Below are 21,338 nucleotides of genomic sequence, written 5' to 3'. Positions count from 1 at the left end.
GACCCGCCGCTCTCTCTCTCTCTCTCTCTCTCTCTCTCTCTCTCTCTCTCTCTCTCTCTCTCTCCCTCTCCCCTTCCCTCTCTCTCTCCCTCTGCCTCTATCTTGCTCAGTCCCTCTGGCTTCTGTCTGCACTCACTCTCTCTCTCTCTCTCTCTCTCTCTTGCTCTCTCTCCTTCCAGTACTGGCCAGAGCTCCAGCTGTAGGTGGAGCTGGCTTTCCTGGAATTGTCGCTCAACTTTTCCTGTTGTGCTTGCTATACCACTTGCTCAATCTCTTGCTTTAATGACAGCTCGGCTGCAGGATTACGAGGGGGGGTGAGAAGACTGGAGCCATCTGGACGCCACTCTCCAAAGCATGCTGGGGCCAACGGCTGCTGCGTTTGTTGTCATAAATATATTTTCATGATTCAGGTCAAAAGTTTTCCTTCAGCAGAAATGTCTCGGAAGAGCAAAATGGGGCGAGATCCATCGGTGGGTAAAGTAAACTGTGTATGAATGGAAGAGCTTTTGTGGAGTGCATACTTGACTCGGGGCTCAGTGTTATTTTACAAGCTGTTTTTGTAACTTTGGGGGCATTTTATACCACGGGAGATGACATCAGAGGATAAGCGTCTTTGCATTGTGTTCGCAACACAAAGCTCTGTAGTCAGTTTTCAGTATTCAGGTCTGCCGGGCTGAGCTGACAACTCAACCTGTTTGACGAGACCTGCAGAACCACAGGGGCCGCTGTGTTGTTGCTGGGAGCTCTCGCTGAAAATGATTTGAAGTTGTCTTGTGTTTCAGAGTGCAACCTTGAAACCTGAAGTTTCATGTGTCACAGTTGGATTTCGGGAGTTACTTATGAGCAGAGTGCGTGAAATGACCTGAAATATTTAAGAGGATGAATGTTTAAATACAAACGTTAAAATTATATAAATATGTCAAGAGGCATGATGTTTAACATATTTGATTTAAGACTGGGGTGGATTACCATATTCCTCTCAGAACTTTTAGACATTATCTTTTAAAAAACAAACTTGCACAGGAAACAAAGTCCCACAGATGCATCGCAGCCTCCAGAGACAAGTGCAACAATCGCCTCTTGTTTTGTACAGTGCAGTAGGATGATGTCTGTGGAGATTTGAATAGAATGGGAAGGAACAGACCCAGGTCTGTGGCTCAGAGGTAATTGCTCTATCCTCAAAACTTCAAAAATGCTACTTGTGTCGGACTCTCCTGATAATGAGCTTTTGCCTTCTTTCGCACATAATGAGTGGAGGTAGAGGGGTTCGCATAGAGCGACGCTGTGAGCACAGTGTGTGCACTCGCAGCTGGGGTGTCTGACCGGCCGGGAACAAAGGCTTAGTGTCTGTGATAGTGTGGAGCCCCAGCCATCAGCAAGCAGGCCAATATACTTCTGCTTGGCTGAGCTGTCAGTCCTCACAGGCCCGCGAACTATACAGTCGAGAGTGGAACACATGGGGACAAGCTAGACGGTTCCTGTGCCAAATTAAAATGAGCCGCTGGGGCATTCTTAAAAGTTGTGAGTTCGGCCAAATAGAGCAGACACAAGTCTGTCATGTATGTACACATCATATGCAAACACTTCAGCCTACTATGTTTTATTTTCCAATTTGCTTCATTTTAATTATCAGATATCTTATATACCTACTTAGATCATATTGATATCCATATTTGACATTGGAAGTCAAATAGGATAGGAATTTAAATATTATTTAAATTCGTACATGCACTTAATAATATAGACAAAAGATGCATGTTGTTTTTTTCAAATTTTTCATGGACGCTTGTCCAAACCTGGACATTGAGATATGATAATCATTTTTTCCCTAGGTTCAGCTGATGATTTCTTTCTTGATCAATTCATTTCATATTTACTGATAAGATGGAGAAGCTGAAACAAACAAATATTCTGGTTATTTGTCAGTTCTCTATATATTTTCTAAGGGGGGACTAATACTCCGCTCTACTGAGGCCAAACAACATCCACAGTTGAACTCTTTTCATTCCAATCACTATCTTCTATCTTTTGTTTCCCCGTCATCATTGCAGATAGCTGATCAGCTTCCCTGGATTTCGCAGACCACCCCTCTTTGTTTCGCCTGAAGATGGAAACGCTGGAGTCTGAGCTGACCTGCCCAATCTGTCTGGAGCTCTTCGAGGACCCGCTGCTCTTGCCCTGCGCTCACAGCCTTTGTTTCAACTGCGCCCACCGCATCCTGGTGTCCCACTGCACCCCCAGCGAGCCAATTCAGTCAATCAGCGCCTTCCAGTGCCCTACGTGTCGCTATGTCATCACCCTCAACCAGAGGGGCCTAGAGGGACTCAAGCGCAACGTCACGTTACAGAACATCATCGACCGCTACCAGAAAGCTTCTCTAAGTGGACCTAACTCTCCGAACGAGACCCGGCGCGAGCGGGTCGTCCCCACCAGCAAAGCCATGACCTCTCCAAGTGCCCGGGTGCAGTGTCAGTTCTGCGAGCAGGACCCTCCACAGGACGCCGTGAAGACCTGCGTCACCTGTGAGGTGTCGTACTGCGACGAGTGTCTCAAGGCCACCCACCCCAACAAGAAGCCCTTCACGGGCCACCGTCTAATTGAGCCCTTGCTGGATTCCCATCTGCGGGGACTTATGTGTCTGGAGCACGAGGACGAGAAGGTCAACATGTACTGTGTGACCGATGAGCAGTTGATCTGTGCATTGTGTAAGCTGGTCGGCCGACACCGAGACCACCAGGTGGCCGCCCTCGGCGACCGATACGACAAACTCAAGGTAAGGTGTGATGTGTGGCTTGAGGAATGCTCAATGATCTATGACTCACAGAGAAACTGCTCCCACTAATTTTTATCCCCGAGAAACACTTGTTCAACTCCATCCCACAGTTTATTCAGTATCACAGTACGACAGCCAGACAGCTATTGATAATTTGTTGAATTTCCATTTTGTAAAAGATTTAAGCTGATGTTTGAGCTTATTGATGTAGAAATGCGCGCACACACTGTGCATACAGTTAATAAGATTTGACGATGGTTCTGCATATAATTCAAATTTCTAACAACCTACATTTCACGCACTGATTTTATTATGTTTTTGACTGTGCACCTGTGATATTGAATAATTGAAGAGCAAATTCGGCAAATAGTGGAAACGCGAGACAGGCAATGTCATCTGTGATCTTCCTTGCAAATGCAAATAAGTTAATACTGAATAATGTGGTTGCAAATTATTTGCATCTCTGTCAAACTTTGTATATTGTAAGTAAACAAATCTACAGCCGCAGAGCAAACAAATAACCCTCCAAACTGGACTTCCTTTAGATTTTATAAAAGTGTTCTTGTGTGGTAATATTTTAGAAAATCCCACGTAAAGACCAAAATAAACAGTCCACACGTCTTTCTTACAAATGTATGCAGTCAAAGCCTCCTCCAGTGTTCCATAAACTGTGCTGTTGCACTAGGTGGCACGTTCCTTCAATGAAAGTGAACACCGTCGTTTATTTTCAGTCAATCCCACTCAGTTTACTATTTCTACCTCAATTTACCATTAGCATACCAAACCCATTCATCCATATGCTTATCCTTCGAGGGTCACAGAGGGTTCACCAGCTGTGGTGCGAGGCAGGGTACGGCCGAGACAGATCGACGGTCTATCGCAGAAACTCAACTGTTCACACTTACAGTCGCTAACCTACTGGGCCAGCTCACCAGACCTGTGAGAGGAACCTGGAGAGCACATAGATGAGCTGATGGCTTGTGTGCATCAGCAGCTATAATGCTAGAACAGATGCAAAGACGTCCGCAGTTCTCTGGTGTGTTGAAACCACCTTGCGATTTGAAGCGGTACGGTTCAACGGGATTTCTTGAAAGACTGGGTGCTCGTGTGTTTGGAATTTGAATTGAGATTGATTTAAAACAAAGGCAGATATCTCTTTTTTTTATATAAACAGCATGAAAGTGGAAAGGCTCAAGGTGTAAGAGTCCTGGTAACTGAGCAGGCAGGCGTCCAAACAAAGCATCCATACAGAGCGTGGTGGGCTGGGCGCGGGGGGAGGCTGGCGATGCACCGCACAGGCAGACGAGGTATTAACAAGCAGAATAACAAAACTTCAATTGGACTGGACAGAGAAGCAGCCGTAGGGTGTCTCCCCCTGAGAGAGCATGACGAGTCTTGTGGGATTAACCAGCCTTTTATATGCAGCTTCAGGTATGAGCCGTTGATAGCATGGCTGAGGTGCAGGTGAGCTGGAGGGGAAACAGGAACCAGTCACGTGCAGCCCACCGCACATGCTAACATGGACAGAGAGAAGTAGAAAAACAACTCACAAGAGGGAACGGAACAAGGTGTAATCCAAAATTACAAATTATGAAGTAATTTGGTTATTCTGTCCGAACAATTTGAGAGAACTTCCCTATTGCTCAATCTGATCGAAAAATATCATTTGATTTGGCATAATTCAATGTCATGTGGTGTGATGAGTTTGAGCCAACCATGCAAAGTGGAGTGACACGCAACAAACATTTTTCTTCAACAATTATGACCTTATATTCTTGGAAAATATTCATGTTTTTCCTCATAAATGTTCAACTCTAATGTCAAAAATTCAAATTTGTATTTTTCTTGGAATAACGCTCCCCTCTCCGAACTCAGATCATAGAAAACAGATTGATTCAAATTCGCTAAAAACAACAGTGTATTGCGAATACAAAAACAAAACAAAGATCCTTTAAGAGAACAGAAAACATTTTGTTCATAACCAGTTTTCAAAGATCTATATATTTGGTCTTTTCATGGGATTTGTTTACCACAACGAAAGCACGCGAATATTAGCAGTTTTATCCTTTGGGAGCAAATGTGTTTATAAGAAATATCTTTGAGTTAAATACGTATAAATAGAACACACAGTGAAGCCGTCGGCCACTTGGCCACTTGGCAATGTAATGACACCCAGTGCAGGAGACTGCTCTCACAGTTTTATGTGAGGTGGGACCGCTCCCTTCCAGCAGATGGGCTGACATCAATAAGACATGAGAAGAGGCTGTTTGCTGGAGCATGAAAAGGTGCCTCTGCATTCCTGCCATTGAAGCCCCGAATGAGTTTCTCCTGTAAGAGATTTTGACTCATCGGGTCAGCAGTTTGACAACACAGTTGGTCTCCAGCAACCTCATGGGATCATTTTATGACCATGACAAGGCAATCACACTGCCGAGCCGCAAGCGAGCGAGGCAATTTCTTTTCATATCTTCAAAATGCCCTCGTACTATTGAACTCAGCTGGAACGCGCTTTTTAGCTCAAAGTTTCCTCAAGTTCATCCTAAAGTTTTTGTGAATTGCATGAAGTAGGCTGCATGAAGACAAGACGAGGGCCCCTCCTCCTTTCAGACACCCACCATGTCCACGCATGTTTCACAGAGGGAAGGTTTGCTTTATCACAAGTAACACTCGAAACCCCTGTCGTGCCTGTTTCACTGACTCACAATGGTCGGTCACGGTGGAGTTTGGACAAGACCAATCTTTTGCAGCATTTTGGCGCATCAGGGTCGGTGGACCAGTCCTAACCTGTCTCCTTTGTCTGATCATGCTGTCGTTGTGCAGAAATCTTCTGGCCGCTTTCTCTGTGTGGGGAGTGAACATTCACACCAGGAGACGGACCAGGTGATCAGCATCATTTCTTTAACTACACATTCAGGGACAGACATTATGTTGTGGAACAACCTAAACCTGAAGGCTACTGTTCAAGGGCTCCACTTGTGTTAGCTGACCCTTGAACAAGGGTTAGGGTTGGTTAGGGGTTAACCCTAAACCAAAAGAACGAGTGACATGGGAGCAAAATACATTTGAGACCGGATGCATTGGGTGAGTCACATGACAAAGGCACATGGTATTGTAGCCCCAAGGCTCATCTATGCTCAACTTTAGATACTTATACTGAAATAGACGCCGTCTTTTGTGCGTACTCTGCGTTCACTCCATCCATATTTGTGCACATCTTGTAAAAGACGTTTGTTTAAGCTAGATTTCACAAGTTGGTAGGAAACTCAAAGCATTTGGCAAACAGACATTTTTCTCTATTTCTTAGGAGCTACATTATCACAACCTCCTCCACGGTCTGCATGTTTGTTATCGTCAGAAACACTTAACTCTGTGATGCCGTCTAGTGGATGTATATTGCTTCACAATCATGCCAACGTAAAGGACGCATCGAAGTATGTGAGCAGTGAAGGTTACACCGTTTCAAACGGACATATCTTGTTCCGTATGTAATGGCAGCATAGCCTTATGAGCCTTAAGGGGTTATTAAGGTGGCAAAGGTTATATTCTGCTTTATGCAGAAAATGCACAATGTTGTAGTGAATGTACTGTTCTTTCTTTTTTAACAAACTTATTCTCCAAGTTATAAAAGACAGTAGTGTATACTGGACAGACTGAGATGAATAGAGTCTCTCCTCTTCAGTTGCTCAATGTCACTTTTACAACAGGATATATCCTGCTACTTATCTATGTCTTTACTTGTTTTTGTGTCTTGCTCACCTTTACTGTATAGTATGTGTGGTTAGCTGCATTGCTAGAAGCCTCAAGTGACAAATTTCCATCTTTAGAGAGAAATCGTTTATCTTCTCACGGCACGCAAGGCAGAACCCAGGTGGCGTGCAGCTGAGTTTGTTTATAGTTGTTGGTTTTTCCAAACACATGTTTACAGCCAATGCTGCCTCAGATTTCTCTGCCAGTCCCTCACAATGGAATAGTGTGACATTGTAAAGGCTCGAGTGTGCGTCTGTGTACGAGAGCACATGCGTGCATAATGTTTCTTTTCTTCTGGCCTCGGCATTATATGACCCTGGTCTGAGAGTGTTATTATTTGTCCATCATCCATTATTTACATGATGCAAATTATAAAAACACTCTCAAGCGAGTTGAAGTCTGACTGTGGGAAGAAACACATAAAGCACCAGGAATCAAATTCAAACTCAGTATCGCCGATCACTGAACAATCCTGACACATTCAAATATCTTATATAGGTTGTTATTGTCATTCAAATAGAAATGTTATCTTAAAAATCATTTAAAAAAGATTGTTACTCATCACTAGTCTCTAAAATCCAAACCTATATATAGATTAATTTTTCATTTAATCTCACATGATCTCTCCCATGTCAAACGTTCCTGAAAAGCTCCTGAAAAACCAAAGATAGTCAATGTCTTCAAAAAATAAAATAAAAGTCCTTGATAAGAACAAAAAACTAAATATCATGAGGGTTCTGAAACGATCCACTTGGTCTTTTTCCGTTCTTCCAAATTTAATGTGTTAAGATCTTATTCAGTATCGATTAATTTGATTACACTTTAGAATCTGGCTGAATCATCTTTATCTACCTCAATTAGAGTCGGGCCAATATGGATTTTTTCAGTGGTGGTGCCGATACACTTATTAAGGAGTAACACATTTCTGATACAGATTTATCAGCCGATAAATATTCATATAAAAAAGCAGCAAAAATTCCTAAGATGTTATTATCAAGCCCTTATGAATGGTAATGTAATAGAGATATTTAACGGGTTAACCATAAATAATAAGAAAACACAAACACAAACAAAAACATATAGAACTTGAAATAAGAAATTAAACAAGTTAAATTTAAAACATAAATATACATCTTTTATACACTTTTTATCCTGTAAAATGTAAGTTAAATATAGTGGAAATAAAGTTTTAATACCAACAAACATAAACACTGATACCCCTGTGTCTGCAAAAAGCTCAAATCAGCTCAAGCTATTTAAAACAGTCAACAGAGCTACTGTCAGATATATGAAACACTTTAGTCTGTGCATTTGTCAATGTGTCTAAATGCTCCACTTGTTTTCCATTGAAAGTTAGAATTATGTTGAAAGTAAAATGTATTTGCTTAATGCATTTGAGCATAATATGTCTTTTATTACATAGCCGAACACTTGACAAAATACAGTACTACAATATCTTGTGCAGCTCATTTAGTTGTACATGCATCAGTGATATTTGTACAACAAAATATCAGAAGAGAAACTCAAACAGGTTTAACTCTTCTTGCCTCTAAAGAATGGTAAAATGCTTTTAACCTTTAATGCATAAATATAAACAACTAATGCACAGAGCACCTCATTGTTTTTGTATTTGTGAAATTCAATGAGAACCTAAACTGGCCTCCACTTAAGTAAAAATGTACAAATGAGTCTGAGGGCCTGTGCAGCTCACAGGATAGTGTAACAACCTTTGACAATGGATGAGGTTTCTGATGTTGACACAGGATAAACCATCAGGTCCTGATGGTGACCTGTCAGGACGGCGAGAGGAAGGAAGAGAGACTGGCCAAAGCAAAGGTGTGGGACCAGAAGCACTCACATTCACAAAAGGAAGCCGCTATTCTTTCCTCTCATCAGCCCCAAATGGGTTTAGGAAAGAGACTTCCATTAGAGAGAGCCCTCTAAACACACGAGGAGTATAAATGTTGCAGGAGAAGCCGTATTTAAAGCACATTGTGAAATCCCGTTCACCACAATGAGAGAGAGGGAGAGGACTCTCTTTGTCTCTCACGCTTTGTTCTCCTTCTCTCTCTCTCCCTCTCTCTTTCTCTGTGTATGATCTTTACTCACACTATGTGATACTTGTCATAATCCATTCACAGAGACAGTGTAGACTTCCTTGGTTGGCATCAGCTCTGATCCATACGTTATGTTTAACTTTAAAAGTTTTGAACCTACCTCACCTTCACCTGCGACTCAGCGTCTGAAATTGCTTTCATCACTTTCTTTTCCATATGAATAAATCATAGTGTATAGTGCGAGCAGTAAAATAAGGCCTCTGCTATTTCAGTAGACGGGGATGCGCACGCCTTATAAAATCACAATGTGAAACATGGAGGCTGAACAAGGTCTCACAACCACTTGCTCCGGGCTTTGGATCCATGAAGTCTTCTCTTATCTTTTTGTTCTTCTCTTCTCTGGCTTATTCTCCTGATAAAAGAAAATCGGTGGCCATATTTTAAATTACTAAATATCTTGTGCTTTCAACTTAAAATCCATATCAGTGGTGAATTATTGATAACCTCGAATCAATTCACACATCGTCAAATATTAAAACAAGATTTTTCTCCTGTTTCTATCAGTTATATTCAGTTGAAAACAAGGTTTTCTAATGCTTATATACTGATTATTTTTTTGTCAACAGACGTAAAAACTGTTTCTTCCTTCGGTTGGACCACACTTTAAATGGTTGATTGCACACTGTAATGTTGCGCGTACATCTTTTGCTTGCGAATAATTCCACGTGCTATATCAGAGGATTCTTCTGCACCACCGTCGTACACAGTAATCATGCTGCCCAATTACAGCGAGAGATTTAGTTTGAAACATAAGCCTCTGATCTGAGTCAGTGATTAACACAGCCGGGGTTTAGTTGTCCAAATCACTGGCAGATGCTCTGCTAAGCTCTGTGGCCTCAGCAGGCAGTGGAATGGGATCTCTGGCACATGGGGAGGCCTGGGGATGGAGGCGGCGCTCCGTGCCGATCAAAGCCCAAAATGTGGCCGGTCATACGCCGTGGCGGCCTCGCGCGTGCCCGTTACAGACGTGGTCCTTATGTTCCCATGCACCTAGCTCTCCTCCAAGATTTATTCAGCTGTTTACAGTTTTATGCTGCGTTTAGTGTGTAATGAAATATACCTCTTTCAATTCTGTATTTTGCAGCAAGCCCTGGATTCCAACCTCAACAGTCTAATCAAGAGGACCAGTGAGTTGGAAAGTCTGATGGGCAAGCTTATCCAAACCTGCCAACACGTGGAGGTGAGGTTGTTTATCTGTTCTCTCTCAGGTGTGTGTGTGTGTGTGTGTCTGTGTTTACGTGCGTGCGTGCGTGAGTTGGTGTGAGTGTGAGTTTGTGTGGCATTTCATGGGGGGAAAAAACCCAAACTCAATTATTAACACCTGCATGATAAACTACTGTACCTCAGAGCGACTTTTCACCATGTCATCAAGATTAATTGCTCATTAGGTAATAGATCATTAATTTCTGTGATTATGCATGCGGTTTGCTGCAAATTGGGTGTTTCCACAGCAAGATGCTCCACATCTTTACACCGCTCAGCCACAACATTAAAGTCCAGTTGTAATATGCTGTATTTACTTGGTCATGCTGCTGTGAAAACACTTACTGAAGGAGGTGAGCTGATTGGCACTGTGGCCCAACATGCAAAGACGTGACATGTTGTTTTCCTGCCACTTACGAATTAATCCCACTGTTAGTAATGAATGTTATGCGAATTCAACACTCTGATATGTGCAGTACATTTTTTTTTTAAACAAATGAACTGGTCTCCCTGTTCTGACCGTCTCTTATCTTTACGTGCCCCGTGTCCTGTCTAGGTAAACGCATCGCGACAAGAGAACAAGCTGCTTGAGGAGTGTGAGCTGCTGATTAATATCATACAGCAGCGGAGACAAATCATTGCCACCAAGATAAAGGAGGGGAAGGTATTGTTTATCACCTTTTTGCGTCGCGATAACCTTTGTGTGTGTATCACCTTGCGTGTCCCGATAAAGTTTGCCGCCGCGCCCGGCTGACAAGCTGCAGTAGCTGGAGACTCGGCACCACAAGCACACTGCTGTTTTTCTGAATCCGGTGGTGACAAATCACCATTGCCAGGAAAAACCTTGTATCTTAAAAATGTTACCCTTCAAAACAAGGGTTCACATTTATCCAAATTTTGGATTCTAATCTGCAGTTGTTCAAGGTTTCTATTAAAAAAATGTCAGTGAAGAGCGTATTGGGTAATGTCATTGTCCTGCTTGTGCAAATGCAAATATCCTCTGCGAAAGTAGAACAATTAAATTATAGGCAATAAAGTCAAATTTTTCCATAAACCACATAAGCTATAGATTCATTATACCTCATTCGTGGGTCTGCACCTTTAACAGCATTTTACATTGATCTGAAGGTGAATCTTCAAAGACTAAATGTTCTCTTGCATGATAAAAATCGACATCAGGCAAATGTTCCATTTTTCTTTTCTTAATCTAAACAATGGGAATTTATTTCTAACATTTTAAAAACAGCACCAACACCGTAAATTTATTCCAACTATCTGCAGCAGGAAATGCAAGGATGCTGCCTGATGATTAGAGTAGAGAATCTAAGTAAACTGAATATAACATGTACGTGAGTGTTACTGTTACAAGTTGACAGTAGTAAATGATGTTCTTATAGATTTAAATTGGAAACACATACTGTATGTCCTTAAATAGTCAAACTATTGCAAACTAGTGTTCCCTAACATACCTTTTTTTTCTTTGTACATTTGTTGTCCAGTGTAGTTTAGATTTCATGAAAAAATGTGCAAGGTCCTAGTAGTTCAGAGAAAGTTTTATGAAATTACAGCTATTTAAAATCTCCTCTTCTTCTGACGTTGATGCCCAGACCGCTGCTGGTGAAATGTTCATCTGTTTGGATAAATTAGTTTATTTGATTGATGTATTACTCTACATAAAGTACAGGTCCCCTGCACTGAGACACTAAGGCAGGCTGCAGCATGAAGTGCTTGGTTTTCTTGCTGTGTGTAGTATCAGCCCAGCTCTCGGGTATGTCTGACACAGTGTCCATACATGCGATGCCGATATGTCGGGCCTCTTGAATTCTTCCTGTTCCTTCCCCCCCCCCATTAGATGCCATTAGAGCGGCGGTGGCACGCTGTGCTGTGTTCAGTGTCAGACTGGGATCAGCCCTGCTTCCTGTGATGACCGTCCCTGGAGAAAGACTCTTTCCTTCCTCACCCCGTGCCTCATGTCAGGCTGTGAGGTCGCTTTCAGGCAGGGAGGCACGGAAAGGGGGGGGGGGGGGGGGGTCCTGTGACAAGTGTTATGAGGGATGTTTCATATATACATTGCTCGAGCAGAGTAGCTTCTACACAAACAGACAAATCTAACCGTTTCTTGCCCGGAAAGATTTTATAATTGCCGACGCGAAACCGAATCAACCATCCGGCAGATTTGATGCCCCCGTGGTCGTACATTGATTGGTTTATTTACAAAGCTTTTCATTTACCAGCATGTCTTGTTTTCTGCCCAGTCTGTGCGGATGAGGAAGCTGGCCCAGCAGATAGCCAGCTGCAAACAGTGCATCGAGAGGTCCTCCTCCCTCATCACGCAAGCCGACCATACCCTGAAGGAGACGGACCACACTCGCTTCCTGCAGACGGCTAAGAGTACCTGCGAGAGGTGAGATCACAGTAAAGAGGCAAGGCCGTCAATAGAGGATATACAGGATTTAAACACCCGTCTTGTATTTCTCTTTATTGCAGAGTATCGATGGCAACGGCCTCCTCTCAAATCCTGTTGCCAGAAATCAACCTTAATGACACGTTTGATAGTTTTGCTTTGGACTTTACGAGGGAGAAGAAAATGCTGGAAAGCTTGGATTACCTCACAGGTGAGTGGAAGTGGTGGTTTTTTTGGCGAGCACAGATATTTGAATTGATTGTTTTAGGGTTTGGCAGGAAATCTATGTGCACATTCATATTGTAGAGGATTTTCTGTGTTCATTTATCAAAACAGTGCAATTAGAATTATCCTCAACTCATCCTTCAATTTATGGATTCATGCAATTAAAAAGTTCTGGCGTGGATGGAAGGAGGGAGTTTATATTTCAACTTTAATTGTGCCTTTTAGCGAGTGATAAAAAAAAAAACTGAATCCAAACATGCCAGGCAGCATTTAAGATTTATTATTTACCGCTGAATGAAACAGGTTTGATTATTTTAAGTTCGACGCCTGCTGTGCAGCGTGAATGTAACTCTGCGTGGGGGGTGTAGCTGTAACAGCAAGAGTAACCGCCTAATTACACTTGTCAAGCTAAAAACACAAATGGATGCCGCTAGTTACCGCAGCAGGTCTCTGAGATGTTTCGTGTTTGTTACCTTGATGCCGCTGTGTGCAGAATATCCTCCACGCAGCTCCCATTAATAATTCAGAGGCAACATTTTGTCTTTTGTTTTGTGACCGCAGCTCCAGACCCGCCAGCGATCCGCGAGGAGCTGTGCACAGCTTCGTACGACACGATCACGGTTCACTGGACGTCAGACGATGAGTTCGTTGTCGTGTCGTATGAACTTCAGTACGCCATCTTCACCAGCCAATCGAATGTCGTCAGTAAGTCTCTAAGCGGCGCTCTGGTTGGAGTAGGGGTATAATGTTTGAGTTGGAAAACAGGAAGGATTTGAAAAGGATTTCACTCAATGACTTTAAATGGTTTTGGGGGCCATGTTACAAGATCCAAACGTAATATTGTTTTGCAACAGCAGGAGAGAGGAAAGCTCCGTCCTGGCTCTTATGGGTAATTAGATGATATGGAAATATACTGCAACTTTTACAGTGACTATAGGGGGGGGCGGGGGGGGGGGGGGCAGGGAGAATCCCAGTCAGCCTAGATTTACATCCAGATGTATTTCATATGCTCTATATTATCCCTGGGTGAAACTGAGCAGCAGGATGTTTGAATTGATTCCTCTAACAAGGTCACAGCATGCTTTATCAAACAATTTATTCTCATCCGCCTCAGCGCTCAAGCACACTTGGATGAGCGGTAATGCGACTGTATTTGATGATTCAAAATGGCAGCTACAGATCGAGGCGCTGAATGCTGTTGTAGTGCAGCTGCACCGCTTAATTTCCAGCACTGAAAGAGGCACTAATTCAAGAGTTTGTGTGATTTTTTTTTCTTTGTCAGTGAGTCACGCTCTCTCTCTCTCTCTCTCTGTGTGTGTGTGTGTGTGTGTGTGTGTGTGCGCTGCAGGTTTATGCAAATCTGCTGATAGCTGGATGATCGTACCCAACATCAAGCAGAATCACTACACCGTGCACGGACTCCAGTGTGGCACCAAGTACATCTTCATAGTGAAGGCCATAAACCAGGCCGGAAGCCGCAGCAGTGAACCGGGGAAGCTCAAGACAAACAGTGCGTCAGGTTAAGTAATTTTCAAAAATGTCACTGAGAAATCCATACTGCGCCGGTGTTTTAAAAACCCTAATTTTCATTTCAAGGTCAGCCGTTCAAGTTGGACGCAAAGTCCGCTCACAAGAAGCTGAGGGTGTCCCACGACAACCTGACAGTGGAGAGGGACGAGACGTTGTCCAAGAAGAGCCACAGTCAGGACCGCTTCTCCAGCCACAGCAGCTACGGAGTCCCAGGAAACGTCTACATCGACAGCGGCCGCCATTACTGGGAGGCTCTGATAGGAGGAAGCACATGGTAAAAACATTAACTTGTTCTCGACCACTCTCTTGGTTTGGTTTATTCACCAGCTCTTACAGATTTAAGTATCTCAGCAACTATTGGCTGGATTCCAGCAAGATATTCATGTTCTCCACAATATATTTTTTTCAGTTTGGTGATCCCCTAAAATGTCATCAAACACCTTCATCAGATTAAGAAAAAGCATCTCTGTTGAGTGCAGCCTCACGGAGCTGCTACCAGGGCTTTAGACCTTTAGTTGGATTTATTTCATCATGAGTAATGGTTCGGATTTAAAGGAGACGTGTGATACTTTATCAGTTTTTTCTTTCTTCTAGTGAGTTATATAGATTGTATGTGTATATAACAAGGAAAGAAGAGTTGCGGCAATGGACAGTTATGGAAATCAGAGCTTGTAAGATTTTTCCAGTGACAACCCAAATTAAAGTGATGAACCTAAATATGGGCATAATTTTTCTCCTTTAAGATGCAGGAAATGTACCAGTATTTACCAACCTCTTCTGCCCTTCACTTGTTACACAGGTTCGCAGTGGGCATTGCTTACAAGTCGGCACCAAAGCAGGAGTGGATCGGCAAGAACTCGGCGTCCTGGGTGCTGTCCCGCTGCAACAACTCGTGGGTGGTGCGTCACAACTGCAAGGAGATACCGATCGAGCCTTCGCCCCACCTGCGGCGTCTCGGAATACTGTTGGACTATGACTCTGGCTCCCTGTCTTTCCACGACGCCATCAGCTCCCAGCACTTGTACGCGTTCGACATCGCCTTCGCTCAGCCGGTTTGCCCCGTGTTCAATGTGTGGAACAAGTGTTTGACAATCCTCACGGGTCTGCCCATCCCAGATCACCTAGAGGGGGCGGATTTCAACAACTGACGGAAAAAAACCTGTCCTGCCGCTGGATTCTCTTTGTGTGCCCCCAACAAAAGAAGCACCAGACTACCTGCACCTCTCTGACTGTGATGACCAGACTCCTTGTGTTGGCAAAACTGAGAACAGTTGCCGAACATGATGCATTTACTGCCCCTGGTGTACATTCCAATTCAAGCCTTTGTTGAAATTAATTGGACTTATTTAAGAAATGTTTTACAGGCATCTGTATTTGTATTTCTTCGCTTTGCACAATCATGTACGTTACTCAGCTGGACGGTTTCAAGGGTTTGCTTACAGTTTTGACTTTGTGGAGATTTCTTTGTTCATTTCCAAGATCACATTTCATGTTTTTCCATTCCTGTGTTTTTTTATGGAAGGTGATAAATCTTTAAACACAAGTGACAGGTTGTGTTATAAGGTAAATGTCAGGTTCTTGAAATCTTGTTTAATTCATAGCACTTTCAGGAGACAAAGTTGTCTCTCTAAAAAATGTCTTTCTATGCCACTTGTATAACACAAATGATTGCTTGACATGAGGAAAATGCACTTGGATTGATCAGATAAGAGTAGTTCACAGTTTATTTTAACTTGAAATGTGTCGGCTCATTTGTATGCAAATGCTCTAATACAGGTCAGCATTAAGAGATCATACTTTTTTTCCTTTACTCTAGAAACTTCAGAAGAACTCAGCATCACAGTTTCCACGTTTGATTTCTCTCCGATAAGATACAATAAAAGTGACTTTATTTGATGACCCGTGTGATTCGTCCTCCTCGCTTTAAAACACAAAAACTGCGCCTCAGTATGACGATAATTGAACACACAGTACACTTGTTTACACTCATTTATACCTGATCTCTCATTAGAGCGCGAACAAGCTCTCACAATGCCGCAGTGAAAAGAAATCCCCAGCACCGCCGCAGAGAGACGTGTCAGTCTTGTTTTACGGCGCTCACCCTGACCCACACTCTGAGCCAAAATACAGTGTCTGACAAGATTTGCTTTGACATCTCTTTTTGTACTGGAGCAACGTGGCTTGAATTCGGCAGCGACTCTTTTCAACTCCATTTGATGAGCAGTAATGAAAGAAAAGGAAGAAAAAAAAACTGAACTCAGCGTGACCTCCGCATAAGACACCCTGCGGACAAAGCTGGAACATGTGAACACTACCACCTCTGTGTAACGCCAGCAGGATGGTGTTAGAGCCTGAGATGTGTGCATTTTTTAAGTAGTACTGAAAAAAGTTTTTATAAATAGAATTAATCCCTACAAACATAGTTCTGGTTTTGACTGTAAATAGTTAAATGAAAGTGTTAAAGTTAAATTACTTAATTATTTGGACATTGTATTAATCAAAAGAATATATAAGTGCATCATTCAAAATATAATTCACTGAAAAAAATGTTTTAATTTATGTTTTTATATTTTTTTAATTTATGCTATTCATAGCATATTGTAGAACAATTTATTACGTTTTTGTATGGTGGCAAAAACACATCCAAACTAAGGCTTTTCTTTTTTATTTTTCGCTTCTTTATCCTCTATATGCCTAAACAAAGAAAGACAGCGTGGAGTTGGCAGAAACTTAAGTTTGTCGGAAGAAAATAAAAACTGTGACTTTAATGCTCACAGATAATATGATCAAATGCTAGAGTTTAGGCAATATATCAATTTACAGTAGCCTACTTAAAATGCGCCCCAGGGCTCCACCTACTGGACTTGAGTTTTTTGTGACATTTTGAAGCCAGAGTCTGTCCCAGCCATAAATCCCATCGTTCAAAACTAATGGTCATGTGATATGAGCAGTATAAAGATACTAAGCTTGATTGATCTCTGTAGATTCAGAATTGATGATACATTTATTATCCATTTTATTACAAAGTGATTTATTTTTATTATGTTATGCACAAACATAATGTCCAAATAAAACAGAACAAATTTAGTGAAAACAAAACAAAAAGAAACATTTTAACAAACATATTAAATACAGCACAGGACTTTAAAATACAAAGACAAAATGCATAGACGTTCGTTTAAATATATATGAATGGGATTTAACTCAAATTAGATGTTTTAATCTATCATTAGGGTAATAACACTGCATGTTACATAACTTTTGAAATCTGTTTGATGGATATTTGATTATAGCAGGTACTACTAGTATAGCTATTTTTATATAAATGTGACGTCTTTGTTTTTTATCTGAGTAATGCAATTTTACCTTTTATTGCCTTTTACTTCAACTCCATCACACTTCAGAGGCAAATATTCTACATCTTAAATATCACTTACCTGACAGCTGTAGTTTCTTTTCAGATTTAGATTTTATATCAAACAATATAATAAGTTGTATCCCCACGTTGTGTGTTGTTTATAACTGCAACAAAGAGACAATTTTCAATCTAAACTTGTAAATTGGCCCAAATTTAAACGACTGTCAGATGACACAGTCAACAATATTTTTTTCAAAAGTAAAAAATGCACAGATTAGAAAGAATAGTCTAGGCTTTTGATCTTTGGTCAATTTTTGAATTTATGAATCATTTCACAACTCTTTATCCTTTGACCTTATGGGGATGTTCGCTACTTGGTTGGAAACCACTGAGCTAAACTACAGAACAAATTAAAAATTAATTAAAATAGCTAACACTAAAATACTGCTTAGGCATAAACATTACATTTTAAATTTTAATCAAATAACGTTATAGACAGTATTTTATCAGTCACAAGATCTTTTGTATATGCAATTAGTAATTGTAAGTACATTTTAATGATGAAATTACTTACTTTTACTTAAATAATCAGGATTTTAGGTTATCATATATCTTTAAGCATTTTTACTTAAGGGGATCTATATAATATTATATAATATAATATATATATATAATCAGGCACGTGCACAGATAGACCCCTAGTAGTGCTCAAGCACTGGCCCTTTTGCCCTGCATGAGAAAAGTGCCCTTCTGCCGGAGCCAGAAGGGCAATATTTAAATAAAAATTACTCTCTGTCATCAATTCCCCCCAAAAGTGTTTTGATATCTGACAGGGCATTTATTTGAAGCCCCTGCCGCGCCCCTCCCTCCTCCACTTGGTGCTCATGCAGCTGAGCATCAAACAGCTGCAGCCACTACTTCTCTGACCCGCAGCCAGTGTTGTGCATGAACGAACGCAAAAGAACGTGTTCATTGAACACGTTCACTTTTATGAGAACGATGAACTGAACGCAATTCAATGACAAATAATGAATTTGAATGGTGAACACGTTCATATTGTAGCGTCCTCGCGTATAGACGACAGGAAACTTCTCTCTTTATGTGTAACTTTATTAAAGTCCAGCGAACACGACACACTTCTTGTTTGTAACTCCGACACTCCTATCCATAGATGTATGCTATCATCCATGATCCACCACTGTTTTTTCCCTCCCCTTCCTCATTAACCCTTGATACGCCAACTCATCAGCCAATGAGAGCCTGCCATCCCACAAAACTCTATAGCCATTGGCCTAGAACTTTCACATGCTTCACCCCTACCTGACCAAGAGTCGCGACCTGAAGACATCTACAAAGAAATCGTGACTTAAAATTACAGCGTCCACCTGGTGGCAGCCCTTGGACGTATTTCTACTCATCCGCTTTGAGAAACCATGTCAAACTGTGACAAATGGGTCTCTAGACATTAATAAAGTTGCCATTAGATTACTGTGACTTTTCATCATGCGGATTATTAATGGCGTGGCTCAAAGTTCATCAGCTCGCCATGACACACAAAATCGCTGTGACTTCCGTGTTCATGGGTCTATCTCCCTCAAACTACTTGTTTGTAGCAACAGCCCTCCCTTGCAGACATTCAGATGGTTTTAAGGAATGGGCGTGTGAAAATCACTGACTAGCGCCCCCTAAAGGCCAGCCCCGGCACTATGATTGGCCGACATCTACAAAAATCGATAGGGACATGTCTTTTCATGACAAAGAAAAAAGTCTCTTGGACAGATATGCTACACCACACAGGAAGCCCGCCATTTTGGATTTAGTGCCCATTTTTGCCATGTTGCATTTTTTTACTTTAATGAAGTTGTCGTAGGGCTTTCATCAGATCAACTTAAAATTGTATCATCACAACAAGATGGAAATAAAAAGATATTAAAAGGTTGATTTTTCGTCACATGGTGTGACCGTGGCGTGGCGTCAAATTTGATCATTAAATCAAGATGATTGAGCTGCACCTGCAATATTGCAATATTAAGTCACTAGAGGGCAGTGTAAGACCATGGTTTGCCCAAGGACCAAATCTTTATTCCTAGGACTTAAGAATTTCGTTCACACAGTTTTAATGTGTTTAAAACTTAATTACACTTATGGATGTTTGACAATTGATGTTGACAGATAACTTTCATGCATGATTGAGGGTAAAAGGAGAGTTTTTTTAACTTGAACGTTACACGGTGTGACTGTGGCCTGGCGTCAAAGCTTGATTACACGCCATCAAAACACAAGCTTCTGTATCTCAGACATATTTGGTCCAATCGAGTCCAAAGTAGGCATATAAGACAAGACTCGCGACCTGAAGAAATCTACAAAGAAATCATGACTTAAATTCACAATGCCACCTGCTGGCTACAGCAAGTGAAGCATTTATCCTTGATGCAAAACGCATGCAATGCGGAGACGTGCGCTTAGTCATCGATCACTCTCTCTTCAGCAGCCGCAACAGGCTAGAAATTGCATGTGCTCGGGCCCGTTAATGCTACCACGTTTGCCTGAATAGTTGTTATTCAGGCAAACGAATTGGCTTTTTGAGGGCTTTAACATGTTCAAATTCTTATCAAAATTTGCAGAAAGTTAGAAAGTGGTGAAAATGTACGTATTATGGAGGTATTTTCAATGGGTGTTGCAAAATGGCTCAATGGCGCCACCCGAGACCCCTGGAACGTGTACACGTTTTTTCTTGCTTTCTTCTCTACGATAGCATGTTGTTGCCGCGTGAAATACATCATAAACTTTTGACATACAACATGATAAGTCTCGATGTTAATGTGTTGTTTTAACAAAACTATTTATATAAGATAATATGTTTTACGTAATGATGTGAAAAGTAATCATTAACATATTTAATTATATATTTTTATCAATTGAATTTTTATATATTTATATTGTTGATTTAACTTAAATGTCTTTGCGTGTATGTGAGTTGTATTTCATGAATATTTATTTAAAATAAAGTTTATGTGTAACTGAACACTTTCATCTTCGGAATCTTTGCCTTTTTTGAAACAAATATATCGTATTGGACATAATTTACTCATATATATCAAAAATCAAACCATCGCTTCTCTTACTTCAATACAGCGATATTCTTGGTATTAGTCCAGCTTTATCAGATTCCTACCAGTCTATAATCACATCGCACCAGCCCTCTTGGAAGCCTCATGATGCACTTGATTGAACCAGCGTATAGCAGCAAGGAACTGAACCTAACTGCTCCGCTAATAACAAAGCATGATGTCTACAGAACTCTTCTAGCAGCATGAAGCTCTGAGCTGTTGATTCATACGTGAAATAAGGCAGAGCAGCCAAGCTTTTCAGTTTCAAATGTCATTGATTCACCTGCATTTGCAAAGATTTTATTTGTCTTTTTTTTTATTTGTCACTTTGGTAACGTCAAACCATATCATTGCTTTATATATGTTCTAAAACATTTTTATTACAATGACATCCCCAGCAAAACTTTTGACTCGTCTATTTACAACGACGACTACTGACGTGGCAGGTTTCTTGAAGGGCAGTCCCAATTCGTAGGGGAAGATTCCAGCCACCATAGGGCCAAGGATTGAATTGGGATTAGGCCGAACCAAGGTGAAGTCGGAAGAGATGTGTTTAAGCCTGCGGCAGAAGATGTGTAGACCTTCTGGTGTTCTGACATTGATGGGGACGATTTACTTGAATGATCTTGGGTTCTGTGAGCTCCAAACTGTATCTCTTACTTTTGGCCCTTTCTGTTATAAGACCATAGGCAAAATGAACGGTTTTCATGTTTTGTTTTTCAAGAGAGGTAGTGTTACTTATTCTCTCCTCCAAGACGGCCCTTTGTATCTGCTCCTGACGTAGGGTGTCTTCGAGCTGTGCCTGTTTCATCTTGATCTCTGACTGTTGTGTCCGGAGCTCATCGACAATATATTGGAGCTTGATGGCTTG

At 41.4% G+C, this 21,338-nt stretch overlaps 1 protein-coding gene across 4 annotated transcripts in view; it reads left to right on the top strand.

The window, feature by feature from the left end:
- mid1 (midline 1) overlaps positions 1-15,896 on the top strand; it is a 29,603-nt gene extending 13,707 nt beyond the window's left edge. For 2 of the 4 annotated variants that reach the window (XM_062403286.1, XM_062403284.1), the window contains exons 2-11: positions 2,052-2,773; positions 5,594-5,653; positions 9,722-9,817; positions 10,397-10,504; positions 12,096-12,244; positions 12,328-12,455; positions 13,031-13,174; positions 13,818-13,979; positions 14,066-14,273; positions 14,799-15,896. In XM_062403286.1, the coding sequence (XP_062259270.1) occupies positions 2,108-2,773; positions 5,594-5,653; positions 9,722-9,817; positions 10,397-10,504; positions 12,096-12,244; positions 12,328-12,455; positions 13,031-13,174; positions 13,818-13,979; positions 14,066-14,273; positions 14,799-15,147 (2,070 nt within the window). In that variant the 5' untranslated portion in view covers positions 2,052-2,107 and the 3' untranslated portion in view covers positions 15,148-15,896. Of the gene's footprint in view, positions 1-317; positions 471-2,051; positions 2,774-5,593; positions 5,654-9,721; positions 9,818-10,396; positions 10,505-12,095; positions 12,245-12,327; positions 12,456-13,030; positions 13,175-13,817; positions 13,980-14,065; positions 14,274-14,798 lie in introns of those variants that run through there. The other 2 variants (XM_062403285.1, XM_062403287.1) reach the window with 2 other exon arrangements.
- The last annotated feature ends 5,442 nt before the right edge of the window (positions 15,897-21,338 follow it).

This window comes from Platichthys flesus, chromosome 13 (genome assembly GCF_949316205.1).
Source record: "Platichthys flesus chromosome 13, fPlaFle2.1, whole genome shotgun sequence".
Classification (NCBI taxonomy): domain Eukaryota; kingdom Metazoa; phylum Chordata; class Actinopteri; order Pleuronectiformes; family Pleuronectidae; genus Platichthys; species Platichthys flesus.
The sequence above is the reverse complement of the archived record's forward strand: the minus strand, read 5'-3'. Positions and strand labels throughout refer to the sequence as shown.